Raw genomic sequence first — 14,002 nt, forward strand, 5'->3', positions numbered from 1 at the left:
ATACTTAGAAACCTAGCAAATGAAGAAAACAATAAACAAACAAAGGAAACTAGAAAACATGAGCAACGTAATGAAAAGAACAGGAAGAGTACTCTTGAACATAAACATGACAGTTTTTTAGTGAATCATTAGTTTTATAATTAATTGTATTCACTAATTTTATTTAAATTTTACTTTCCCTTCTGTTGCAGTGGAGACCTTTCCTTCCTGGGCTGAAGTATGATGTCATTGACTCAGCTTATATCTCGTTGTACACAGGTAACTACTCTTTCCTTTTTGAGATTTTTTTTTCCTTTTTTTCATGCAAAAAAATACATTCACGCATTTCAGGGAAGATAAAAGAGAAAATGGAAGTAAACTCTCAAGAGTACCATTTGCAAACTCTGCCTGTTCCAATCATATCTGAATATTGCAGTTAACATTCACAGCCTCTGAACATTACAGTTTCTGCTGTTTGCGTGAAAAGTGTCATTGTACTTATTTTTGAATGTAGGCAAAGGCAAGTAGGTAATCACTAGAAAACACTTGCCCCTGAGCCTCCTGACAGTCAGCATATACTTTGTGTTCCTTTGCATATCGTCTTATCAAGCATTACACATGTTCATACGTTCCCCTTCAAATTACTGCCATTCATCAAGGGAACTGACTTTAATTTACACATGCTTTTAAGAGGAAGTAGAGACACAAAGTGAAAGAGGGACAGTGAAAAAAGAGGGAAAGACAATCCCCATGGCCCTCCTTTGCTTCGTTTACATAATTATTTGAGACAGAAAGAAAGCAATTTTTCGATTAAATCCTCACTGTACTTAATAAGCTGAGGGAGAGGGGGATGTGCATTAGCTTCCATCGCCATCCCACGCAGCTCACCGGAGAGTACGAAGCCAACTCCAGTGTCCTTATCATTAATCACGCAGACCACTCCCTCAAGGAAGACCGCACTGCATGTAAGGCACACACACTCTCTCTCTCCCTCTCGACACGTCATCAGGGAGATGCAGATGGAGCGAGAGCTCCTGGGTGGTTTGGCTTTGACTGTCTTTCTGCTCTGTTAACAACAGATACAGTGTATTGCGAGCTGTCAGTTATCTCTGTCACTGGCACCTGTCTCCCTTCCAATTTGTATTTTGTAGTCATTGTATTGTGTAATCATAATTTCTTTTGAGTAATTATAGTTTCTATTAATTCAGATTTATATTTTTGTTTATTATGATTTCTTTGTTAATCATGGTTATTTTCAGTGTTGTATTTAAAGGGTCTGTATTTGCACTTTTAAACTATTTTAGTGTTCTTTATTGGCAAAAATATTTTACATTGAATATTTTACATGTATATCCTGAGTATTTGCATTCTGTACAACTAAAACAGTGCAAAATTTTAATTGAAAAAAATATATTTAAAAAATACATTTGACAAAGAAACATAAAAAGTGTGTTGTTAATTCATGAAAACCAAAGTAAAAATAAATAAGCAAATAATGATACAGTAAAATAAAATATTTTTCTGACTGCTGAAGTTAATGAAGCTATTTTTGAAACTGTACATTCTAAAAACAAATGCCAAAAATTATACCCTTAAGGTGCAGTAAGGTGAAATTTTGCTGCTGAATTCCATACATTTCAACAGGCATCTGTGCTATTGAGAGTTTTTCACAAAGGGCAAAAAAGATTTGCAGATTTTTCTCATGTTCTAGTTGGTCACATGCCGAGGTGTCATGCTCATTCAAATGGATTTGAATGCATCTTCCAAAAGACAAAAAAACAATATTTTGACATTTGATAATTATCCCTTTGTGTGATTTGGTGATAGTACATTGTTACAGTGAAGTTTATTGATTTTTTTTTATTATTATCATTACAGTGGTTATTGATTGTATTACATTAAACAGTTAAGCAATATATATATATATATATATATATATATATATATATATATATATAAATTATTGATTTTTTTTCTAATTACAGTGATTTAATATTGTTCATAAAAAATCCAAACAATTATGCAAAAAAACTTTTTTGTTGTTGTTGTTTCAAACTACAAACCCGATTCCAAAAAAGTTGGGACACTGTACAAATTGTGAGTAAAAAATGAATGGAATAATTTACAAATCTCATAAACTTATATTTTATTCACAATAGAATATAGATAACATAGATGTTGAATGTGAGACATTTTGAAATGTCATGACAAATATTGGCTCATTTTGGATTTCATGAGAGCTACACATTCGAAAAAAGTTGGGACAGGTAGCAATAAGACTCCGGAAAAGTTCAATGTACACATAAGGAACAGCTGGAGGACCAATTTGCAACTTATTAGGTCAATTGGCAACATGATTGGGTATAAAAATAGCCTCTCAGAGTGGCAGTGTCTCTCAGAAGTCAAGATGGGCAGAGGATCACCAATTCCTCCAATGCTGCGGCGAAAAATAGTGGAGCAATATCAGAAAGGAGTTTCTCTGAGAAAAATTGCAAAGAGTTTAAAGTTATCATCATCTACAGTGCATAATATCATCTAAAGATTCAGAGAATCTGGAACAATCTCTGTGCGTAAGGGTCAAGGCCAAAAAACCATACTGTAATGGAAATCACAATATGGGCTCAGGAAAACATTGTCGGTGAACACAGTCCACCGTGCCATTCGCTGTTGCTGGCTAAAACTCTATAGGTCAAAAAAGAAGCCATATCTAAACATGATCCAGAAGCGCAGGCGTTTTCTCTGGGCCAAGGCTCATTTAAAATGGACTGTGGCAAAGTGGAAAACTGTTCTGTCCCACCCAGACGTCGTCTCTTTCAGGGAAGACCTTGCATTTTCCAACATCACAATGCCAGACCACATACTGCATCAATTACAACATCATGGCTGCATAGAAGAAGGATCCGGGTACTGAAATGGCCAGCCTGTAGTCCAGATCTTTCACCCATAGAAAACATTTGGCGCATCATAAAGAGGAAGATGAGACAAAGAAGACCTAAGACAGTTGAGCAACTAGAAGCCTGTATTAGACAAGAATGGGACAACATTCCTATTCCTAAACTTGAGCAACTTGTCTCCTCAGTCCCCAGACGTTTGCAGACTGTTATAAAAAGAAGAGGGGATGCAAACATGCAAACATGATTTTTATTTTTTTTTGGGGGGGGGGTTCCAATTTTTTTTTTTTTTTTTTTTTTTTCAAATCCCATTACATCCAAAGTTAGTACTTTATTTGATAAAACTCAGAGCTGGAGCAAGGACATCTTGTTTTCTTTTTTGTCCAATTTGTCCTTGTTTTTCATTTTATGTTACAATTGTTTGGAATTTAGCAAATTTGCATGGACTATTCAGTAACCATAAATAAAGCCATATGGTCCATTACTAAAATGTCAACAGAGATATCAGTCAAAGCCTGCTGTCTTTCAGCCTTCTAATGGCACATTTCTCCTCCATCTCTTTGTCTGTTTTCTTCATCTTGGATGTTACTGTAAAATCCAACACCCTTATATTCTCTCTTTTCATCCCTCTGTGTGTTGTGTGCTTGCTTTCTGCATTGCTGCCATCAGTGACTGACTTTGATGCTGTATAACTTACACTTGCTTAGTAACACATTTGCAGTGGATCGATAGGACTAATTAAAATGTGTTTTCATCAGCGGCTAGCTGAGCAGACAGTGTTTTGAGCTCTCATAACGTCAGGAGATAAACCATAATGAATAGAGTCTCCCTCACATACACACACCTGCATGCTTCAGTGCCCATAGACTAATCACCAAGGGATTGTCTTAAAGCGTAGGCAGTGTGTGTGAGTCTGGTTGCATCTCTTTAAGCCTTGGGGAAGTATTAAAAAAAAAAAAAAAAAAAAAAAAAAAAAGAGCTGATCCAACCAGAAAAGAGGTTTCCCAGAGTGAGGTTGGATTTAGAGTTTCATCAGGGGTTTGAGGCACAGCGATGTGGATAATATAGAAGAGAAACATGTTCATTGAGTGTCTGCTCTGGCTCAAGATGTAGTGTGCTGATGGAATGCTGTCTAAAAAATGTACTAAAATATGCAGTCGAGAATATAACTTATAAATATATTTATGAGGAGAATATAAACATCAGGTTTTACACAGCTTGTGCATCTTGGGTGCAGTTGCCATTAAAGTTCATAAAATTCTCAAAATCATGTACATTTATTTTATTTAATAAAATATAAATAATTATAAAAAATAATTATACATAAAAATAACAATTCTAAAAAAAAACAACAAAAAAAAAATATAAATAGTTATGCAGATAAAACCTGCGATTAAAAAAAAAAAAATTTGCAATATAGTAGCTTCTACAGTGGTCATAGACTTTCGGGCCCTAATAAATACTGTACTTCTTTGTCAGCCATAGAAAAGCCAATATTCTACCATCTCTATAATAGCAAACAGCAGGGGTTGTTGAGTGTTAGTCTGTTAGCTGATTTAAATTCACATGCTGTCTCTCACTGTCCTTATTCTCTATCTCTGACAGATGAATCCAGTCTGAAGATGAACAGTGTTCATCACATCCCACAGACACTGGCCAGTCACTCTCTCACTCTGGGGGTTAAGCATAGGACAGAGATACATACTGCAGATATGCTCAAACCAGACCCACGAGACACCTTCTACAAGAGTGAGTATAACCTACAGTGTATATGGATATTAAGGTCATTTATGAACACTGTCCAGTCTATGATATTGCTGGATCTCATTGTGCTGCTCTCAGTTGTGAGTCATGTATTCACCTGACCCAACTGATGCTTATTATTGGTTTAATACAATGATGGATATATAATGTGATATAATGGCATAATGTGATATATCATATATGATGCCATATGTGATATAATCATATAATGTTCAAAAGTTTTAAATCAGCTAACAAAACTGTCCATATGTGTTGAAATATTTTCTTTCTAGCACTGTTGTGTGTAATGTGTGTATAGCTGTGGTTGGTAAACAAAATAAACATCCATCTCTCAGGATAGACAGTGTGGATATGTGGTTTGCAATGTTTAATTGCTTGTGTGGAAGCTCAGCAGCGCATTGGTGGATCCATATGGTGGTGTAGATATAGGATGTCAGCTTGTTAGGAGCAGCACCACTGAATATGTGACAGTCAGGACTGAGATACAAGCTAGTAGTGATGAATGGAAGCCGTTGAATATCTGTATGGAAATCAGCAAACTGATTTTATCTAACATTTTTAATTTAGATGAATGAAAAAATGTTTGTGCTGAGCAGTTATTTGTATGTCAGCTGTCTTATGAAGAGTGTGGGAATTGTCTCATATGATGATGTATTTGTTGTCCTAGTTCCCATGATAGATCAGTCCAGGCTGGAGAATGTTCTGCCATCTTGTGTCTACTCTCCTACCTACGTGGTGAAGGACTTCCCTATCGCACGCTATCAAGGCCTGCAGTTTGTAAGTAACAGTCTCGCTAAGCACACTGTTTTTGTTTGTTTGCTGATTTTTTAATTTATTCTAAAATATGCAGTCGATAACTTACCACACTCTAGTGCAGCTTTAAGCTTTGCAGTAGTGGTCACTTTAGAGCATTTAATATATTACTTCATATTGTGAAATAGTATTACAATTTAAAATGATGTTTTCTATTTAAATATATTTTCAAATGTAATTTATTCCTGTTATAGCAAAGCTAATTTTTTAGCATTACTTAAGAACATTTCTTATTATTAATATTTTTTATGAAAACAGTTATTTTTACATTATTTTTAAAATAATCAAAATTTCAAAAGAAGACTTATTTAAAAGATTTTTTTTTTTTTTTTTTGCTGTCACATCTGATAAAATTATGATTAACAAATAATTATGATCAACAAAAATTGAGCAAATTATTTGAATATGTTTCCTGATTTTTTAGAAAAAACAAGTCAACAGTGTGATTTCCATTTCCATAAAAGCCATTAGAATTTCTAAAATTAATATATAATATCATTTTCTAGTTATGTCCAGCCCTGAATAACATTCTATTAATTTGTTTTATTTGTATATTTTATTTTAATATATTGTCACTCCTAGTTTATGTAAATAAAAAAAAGTTTGAAAATAAACAGCTTTGTTATTGCAGCGAAGTACCAGAAATATCCTGGCCTACATGGGGTTGTGAATGTTGTCTTGGACAGTGGCCCCCATGAAAAAGGTTGAGAACCACTGATGAAGTGGACCTGCTCTTTTTAAAAGATATCTCTGTGCTTAGAGCAAACATTGCCCTCTTTTGGTCATCACTGTTAAACACAAGTCTGAGAAGAGAGGGTGGTGCGTACTGCCTACGTTAAATTTCATGCTGTCCAATTACAGTCACTGTTTTTAATTCTTCTGATTGTTTTATCTGATACACTTTTGGCCTAATAAATAAATGTACCATTTGTCTTCACCTATTTTCTCTTATTCTTATGTGTGCTCAACCAGGTCTACCTTTCTTATGTGCATCCCAATGACTTCACCAGACTTACTCATATGGAGAAAAAGAACAAATGCTTCTACCGAGAGTCTCCTGTCTACTTAGAAAAGTATGAATCCTAAATGATCATGAGACGAAATTTAGCAATAACTAAATACGTACTATAAATTAAAAGATAACCATGGCCCTGTTACTCTTTTGAATTGTCATGTAGATTTGGCTTCTACAAGTACGTGAAGATGGATGAGGAGGAGGATGACCAGCCTGTTTTCTTCCCCAAACCTGATGGTCTGTGTTCAGCTGGGATCTTAATAACAGATAAGAATTCAGCAGCTGTTTGCTCTCTTTAAAATCTCACCATCTGTAATGAGCCAAGCGACATATGTGTTCCCAGGGTTCAAAATTAACACAAACCAGATTGCAAATGTGAGTAGAAATGGGCTTTAAGGAGTAAATAAAACAGTTGGCCGCCAACTTTATTAGAATCATTACATGGTTTAGGTTACACTGTTAGTAAAATACAGTTTGATTGTCACTTATGCAAAGATCACAATATTGCATTTCACATTTTTTTGAACAACCACTCAAGATACGAAAGAAGGAAGGCAAAGAGAGTTTGTAACAATAACTGTGAAAAAGCATTTATAAAGTGTAACCTAGTGAGGATGTGTCATTCCTAGACCAGTTCTTCTGAAGCTTCAAGGTATTAAATGATAGAGATCTAGAGTCTAGTGAGTGCACATAGATACATCATAAATGTTTCCTCCCCTGCAGTCACGATATGAAAACGCTATTAAAATTATAATTTAAAGAATATTTTATATAGATTTTTTTTAATAAATAAATATTTATATATATATATATATATATATATATATATATATATATATATATATATATATATATATATGGTGAATTGGTGAATTGGAATCTGTGCAAAGGATGCAGAGGATACACCTAATGACACCTAGTGCAAATCCTTCAAAACAGGCAGAATGAAGGACGCAAAACAAAGTATGCCTAGTAAGGATCCTTCAAACTGAGACATCCTTTGATGGAGCTTCATGAAGTGGCAGTCTACAGTAGATATGCAGCTTCACAACAATGCATCCGTCTGTTTGAGAAGCACCCACTGTGTCATTGTTATCTTTGGTCCCACTTTGTATTAGGTGGCCTTAACTACCATGTGCTTTACTTACATAAAAAAAATAAAAATAATAAAAAATAAAAATAAGTACAATGTAGTTTTTGTGTTCATATTGTATTGCAAAACAGTACTTCTGCTATTGAGGTGGGATACGGGTACGGTTAGGGACAGATTTGGTGGTATGTTTAAGGGTGGGTTAAGGTGTAAGGGATGGGTCAACGGTGTAATTAATTATAAATGTAATTAAAAACAAATCACTTTAAATGTAAGTACATAGTAGTTAAGGCCGATTAATATAAAGTGGGACCTTATCTTCATTTTTGGTGGCAACCAGCTTTAAGGTGCAAAACTACCTTCTACTACACTGATACATATGTATATGTGTATATGTTATGTATGTATGTATGTATGTTTTTTTGGACCTTGTGTGTGCATTTGGACAGCTGCAACATGCTTTGTGTAACAGCATGGATGGAAGGCCTGGAGATGATAATAATTAGTTGTAGATTTCCATCAACACCGCAGCAGCCTCACTGACTCTTTAATCATGTCATTAAGAAATTCTCATTTCAGATTACATGAATTATTTAAAGGGCTTTGGTTTGATGGGACTTGTCTCTTCTGACAGATTTCCTGGAGGAGGAAGAAGTCATCGACCCAGAGGAGACAATCAATTCCAGCAACCGGCCAGTCAAGAGGACTAGTCCACCCTATCAGACATCAAGAATTACAGCGTCCACTGCTTCCTCCAAGCCTGATAGATTAGACAGGGGTTCAAAGAGCTACATCTTTCAGCAAGGAAGGCAGTACATTCAGTTAAAAGAGCGAGAGGGGAGTACAAGAATGAAAGGGGAAAGGTTTTATAAACACTCACTGGTGGCGGATGATGAAATGACAGAAATAAGACAGACAAAGGGTAGTACAGGTGCGTTAGAGCCTCAAAGTGGGTCTCTAAATGAACAGACAGGAGCGAGCGAGGAGCAAGGAGAATCCCGAACACTTGCGCTGGTTCAGAGAGGGCGTTCTTTGACATGGCTACCGCCTGACCCAGGACTGCCAAACCAGAGTAAACTGACAGAAACTTCTAGCCCACCTGTGAAGGGAAGATCCCCCTTTAAGCTTCCTCAGAAGTCCCCTCTCTATATCTTGGCCAATCGGATTTTAGGTAATGCAGGCAAACCTGTGGTTGGGACCAGTGTGGAAAAAGAGACTAATACCAATAAAATTTACATCACTAGACCCCGTCCTCCAGTAAGCAGACCAAAACCTCCTGTGGAAGTGTTTCCTGGTGTGTTCCTTTATCAATCTAGAAAGAGCAAGAGGTTTGTGGATTTGAGTTCAAAATGGATGTCCTTAAAAACACAAGCAGCTGCTTCTCTCGCCTGGCAGAACTTCCCCTTAATGGGCCTTAAGACTTCCACTCAATCTGCCCTGTTAAAACACAGTCATCCTTCCTTGCCTACGGAGCCTGGGCCTCATAATAAGGGTGACCCTACAGCCTCCATATCAGATCCAGACAGCTTGCCTCCTTCAAGCTCAGAAAGGAGAGACCACCCTGGCTTAAACTCGTCTGAGAACAGCCGGTCTCCGGAGGTGCAGCCAACAAAGGTCTCAGAGATGCCTGAGGGATCGGACATGGCTCCTCAGAGCAGAGGCCTTGAGGAAGGAGAGATGTCAGAGTACAGTTATGAGGAGACTGAAGTGAAGCCACACTTGTCAGAGGAGGCCATTAATTGGCAGCGGACCTTCAGCGTGAACCCTGTGGACTTTGAGCTGCTGAGGTCAGACTGGAACGACCTGAGGTGTAACGTCTCGGGGAACCTGCAGCTTGCAGAGAACGAGGTCCTTGATGTGATCTCACAGTACATGGAGAGGCTGAATGAGAGGAATGGAGGGTGGGTGAGATCTTAAAATGCAAATGACGATATTTAAATGGATATTTCACCCAAAAATAAATCTTTCATTATGTACCCACTTTCATGTTGATCCAAACTAGTATACATTTCTTTATATCATTTTAATCCAGTATTACCGGTACATGCATTCGTACTGAAAATTTTCGGTAAGGGTCTTTTGGTTCAGTATGCATGTGTACTGAAAAAATACAGCATTGGTTTAAACCACTGCACAAGTGGAACTTCATTAGAAATTTCCAGTTTTATAAATTGTTACTTTTGATAAGAAACAAAGTATCATCTTCTGAATTATGTCAATTTTTTTCAGGAAATTCAAACAATAAATGGCATCTTTGATGTGGTGAGACAGTTCGCTGTATCAGTTATTAAATTATTTTAATGTATGTTTAAATAAATCTGTTATTAAACAAGTTTTGACAGCCACTGTGTAAATTGAATATATTTCAACAACAAATTTTATAATTTAGAAGTTAATTCAAAATCTGCATAGTTTATTTACATGTGCGCATAATTCTTTTCTTTTTTTGAGTAAAAATAAATAGCATTTAATTTCAAGTTTTAACTCTGTTGTTTATTGTAACCTTATAGTAATGTAAAAGGGCTCCCTATAGTTTAGAGCATAAACTGAGGTAGATTTTAATCTTTAAGAAAATGTTAATTATAATTGAATTTATTTATAGAAAGAGTAAAATGTTCAGTAAACCATTGTTTAATTTAAATAAATGCAATTTAATGTTTAGTTTTGTCGCCCTGCTGTATCGAAACCATACTGACCCATCATGTCAAAATTATATTATATTATTATAAAATTATAAAGAAAGTGTTTGCATGCAGTAGGTTGAAAAAAACTTGAACAGTATTTTTCTAAAAGAAAATACTATTTTAGGTGTAGACAACTTTACTATTAATATGGACCTTAGTGAAAAATGAATTATATATATATATATATATATATATATATATATATATATATATATATATATATATATATATATATATATATATATATATATAATTCAAAATTGAATAAATATGACCCCTTTAAATGTATGTGTGGGTTTTTCCTGCAGAGCCTGCAGCTCAAGTGTAGAGCTATCTATTAATTCTAACCTCGTACTGAGATAGTCTGAACTCCTGCTGGTAAGCGGTCTCTCAGTGGGTCGCTTCATGCAGTTTTATCATAACAAATGGGAAAGCTTTATTACTCCTGACACAACTAGATTAAACAGGATACGTTGTGTTACAGTATGTACTTCTATTTATCATGTGTATTTCTTATTGTCTCATTTAAATGCACTCTATTTACAGCAACTGTTCTCTTTTTTCTCACTGTTTCTTCTTCACCTCTCTATCAGGATCTACACTCTGGTCCGTATTGTAAATGTAGAGAAGAGGAGAGACTCAGCCAGGGGCAACCGTTATTTGATGGAGCTGTTGTTGATGGAGGGAGGGAAAAGAGTGGTGCGCCTGTCTGACTACATCTATTTGCTGTTGCACCGCAGTCGATATGAGGAGGGAATTGAGAGCAGAGAAGGAACTTTACCCTCATCCCACCATTCACCCTCCAAAAACCCACCGCCCAGCGGCTCCAGTGCCCAAACACACACCACCACACCCTGGAGCACCAGCTGGGCCAAACCCCTGCTCTGCCAGCCGACCATGTTAGAATGGAGACATGATGTGATGGTACACTTTGTAGTACCAGGTATTTAAAACTAATATGAGCTCTTGTTTATGCATATTTATCAAAGCAATGCAAATAAGTGTACATAAATGTATAAGGACTGCAGAGACCATGTCAATTTAAAAACAAAGCCAGACACGGGACATTTTAGGAGCGCAATATAACTAGTTTCATTTATGAATCGCTTGGCAAACTGCAGTTTCATAGCAACTCATCTGAGTTGTCTTCTGTGACAGTAAAGAACCAGGCTCGCTGGGTGCAGCAGTTTATCTCCGACATGGAGCTCCTGCACCGTGAGACCAAGGATGAGAATTTCAGCGTGATCATCGTAGACTTCCAGAGCGATGACATGGATGTGGAGCAGGCACTGAAGGAGAGCACTGTGCCCAGGTGAGCACTGAGTTCTTGTGTCTTTCCACAGTCCCTGCACAGATCTTCACAGGAGGATTCCTCATGTGAGTCCTGTTTTTGGACTGTTTTTTCAACAATCTTTTTCTCTGTTTGTTTTTTTGTTCTTGGCTCTGGGTGTGTAGGTACAAGTATCTGAGACGTGAAGGGAACTTCGAGAGATCGTCTGGTTTACAGATGGGTGTAGACACCATAGAGGTGAGAAGATTTTATACAGGCCTTTTCTGTTGTAAATATGTACGATACCTGGGGTGATCTTTGTTTGGGAACAATATCTTAAAGTTTTATTTTAATGGAAAATAATGCATTTTTATGGATAATTGAAGAGCTCTCTTTTCGGGAATGGAAGCTTGTCTTGAAGGTGTTTTTAGATTTTTTAAGGCATTTGGAAATTGACAAATAATTCAAAACATAACTTTAATTTATTAAAAGAAGTCATATTTACACATTTTCTCCAAGAAAGTTGGTTGCACAAAGCAACACTGGTGATGGTATAACATCATTTCCAGGACAGTCACAGCATAGTGTTCCTGTGTGACCTGCATATCCACTTCCCTCACAATATCCTGGAGACTATTAGGAAGCACTGTGTGGAAGGCAGACTGGCCTTCGCACCCATTGTCATGAGGCTGGACTGTGGGAGCTCACCTCTGGAGCCTGATGGTATAACACATACACAGACACTTTTAGAGACAGCTGCTAGGTACATACAAACACATATGCTTAAACACCAGTTGTGCATAATGTGTCTGATTCTATTTCTTGCATATCCTGTTTGTTTTAAACAGAGTCCTATTGCTCTCTTTAGACATAATGTCTAGCAGTTTACTTCTTACTTTTTCACTTTAATGGACCTTGGTGAATAATATTATATATTTATTACAAAAACATGTTCATAGTAATTCAAAAGATTTGAACAGTAGTATATGTATAGATTAACTGTTATAGCAAATGTATTCACTGAAAATCTCCACATTTTATTTATTCACCAGTTGTATTTTACCAAAAGCAGGATTGATATGTGACATGAGAAGAATGAGTGGAATGATGGTTTGAAAAAGGTTACGTCGGAATGTAATTGGTTATTCATACAGAGAGAGGCTAATTTAATTTATTTTCTTATTTGCCTTTGTCAGACACATTTTAGTCAAAAACAAATTTGCATATTTATTCTGATTGGTCAATATTATATATGAATCAGGCTGTCAGCCTCCTCTGGCATTTTGAAAGTGATTTCCCTCGCTTAGGGTACTGCACATGAATCGACAAATAAAATGATTTTATTCATCTTCTAGGTTATGCACACTGGCATAAAATTGGCATGAAACTGTTTTTGCTAAATTGGTTTAGAATGCATTTTTAAGAAACTGGAAGATCCCCATTGTTTGTGTACATTTATCTGAGGTCTGATTTTTTTCACACAGGCTTTTGGGAAGTGAATGGCTTTGGCTTGTTTGGAATTTATAAGTCTGATTTTGATAAAATTGGTGGGATGAACACGGAGGAATTTAAAGACCGCTGGGGAGGAGAAGACTGGGAACTGCTGGACAGGTAATTAATTCCATTGCGAATCCCAGTTTGTTCTGGTAACACTGTATGATAATGTTCCAGTGTTAGTGTAACTACTGTGTTTGGTCTCTCTTCCTCTTTCACATCTTCTCTCAGGGTTCTGCAGAACGGACTAGAAGTAGAAAGACTGCGACTGAGGAACTTTTACCACTATTTCCACTCCAAACGGGGCATGTGGAACATTCCTATTAAAAGACCATCTCAAGGATAACCGAGGAGCACAGAGGACCCTGCTGTTTTTTTTTTTTTTTTTTTTGGCTGGCTTAGTCTGTGTGATGGCCATTTCTGCCCCAGTCAATGCTCAGGGGAACATGGGCCTGCCACACTGTGTTTGATGTGAGCGCTGGAGTTTGATGAACAAGATTCCCTTAAGGGCTTTGCCAAGTTTGTTCAACTTGATGGGTAAAATATGAATCTATGAAGAAACCAGGAAAATGCTGAGTGGATAACTGAAGGCACATGCACATGAGACATTTTAAAAATGCTTCTTTGTCTTTAGAATGAAAAGAAATGTGAAAAGAGGGGGTTGTCTAATATTCTGCAGTTTGTCTCTTTATTTCAAACTTAATGAGTAGTTTAAAATAGCAGAGGTTTATTCAAAAATCTTACAATAGAGGGTGCCAAATTATAAAGAGTGTTAAACTTATACAGTAATACAGACAAGTTTTGATGAAGGGATAATTTCTGTGAAATTGTTTGTAGAGGATTTAGGTATGTACTTTTCCCTGTTAAAATTTCTTATTTTGAAGAATAAATAAAGTTCATTAAAATTAATCTTGTTCAGATATTATTTCAGCATAATCCTTCTACTAACCACCACACGAGGGCATAAATGTGCATCAAACAGATGCAGGAATATTTCACCTC

General features: G+C 36.3%; 1 protein-coding gene across 1 annotated transcript in view; it reads left to right on the forward strand.

Annotated features, from left to right (window-relative positions):
• Positions 1 to 13,905, forward strand: part of b4galnt4b (beta-1,4-N-acetyl-galactosaminyl transferase 4b) — an 80,305-nt gene extending 66,400 nt beyond the window's left edge. The window contains exons 11-22 of the mRNA XM_042728189.1: positions 192 to 258; positions 4,476 to 4,619; positions 5,302 to 5,411; positions 6,420 to 6,520; positions 6,626 to 6,699; positions 8,187 to 9,453; positions 10,830 to 11,179; positions 11,395 to 11,548; positions 11,692 to 11,764; positions 12,076 to 12,229; positions 12,991 to 13,117; positions 13,232 to 13,905. Of these exons, the coding sequence (XP_042584123.1) occupies positions 192 to 258; positions 4,476 to 4,619; positions 5,302 to 5,411; positions 6,420 to 6,520; positions 6,626 to 6,699; positions 8,187 to 9,453; positions 10,830 to 11,179; positions 11,395 to 11,548; positions 11,692 to 11,764; positions 12,076 to 12,229; positions 12,991 to 13,117; positions 13,232 to 13,346 (2,736 nt within the window). The 3' untranslated portion in view covers positions 13,347 to 13,905. The remainder of the gene's footprint in view (positions 1 to 191; positions 259 to 4,475; positions 4,620 to 5,301; positions 5,412 to 6,419; positions 6,521 to 6,625; positions 6,700 to 8,186; positions 9,454 to 10,829; positions 11,180 to 11,394; positions 11,549 to 11,691; positions 11,765 to 12,075; positions 12,230 to 12,990; positions 13,118 to 13,231) is intronic.
• Positions 13,906 to 14,002: the final 97 nt, after the last annotated feature.

Source organism: Cyprinus carpio, chromosome B7 (assembly GCF_018340385.1).
Source record: "Cyprinus carpio isolate SPL01 chromosome B7, ASM1834038v1, whole genome shotgun sequence".
NCBI classification, from domain to species: domain Eukaryota; kingdom Metazoa; phylum Chordata; class Actinopteri; order Cypriniformes; family Cyprinidae; genus Cyprinus; species Cyprinus carpio.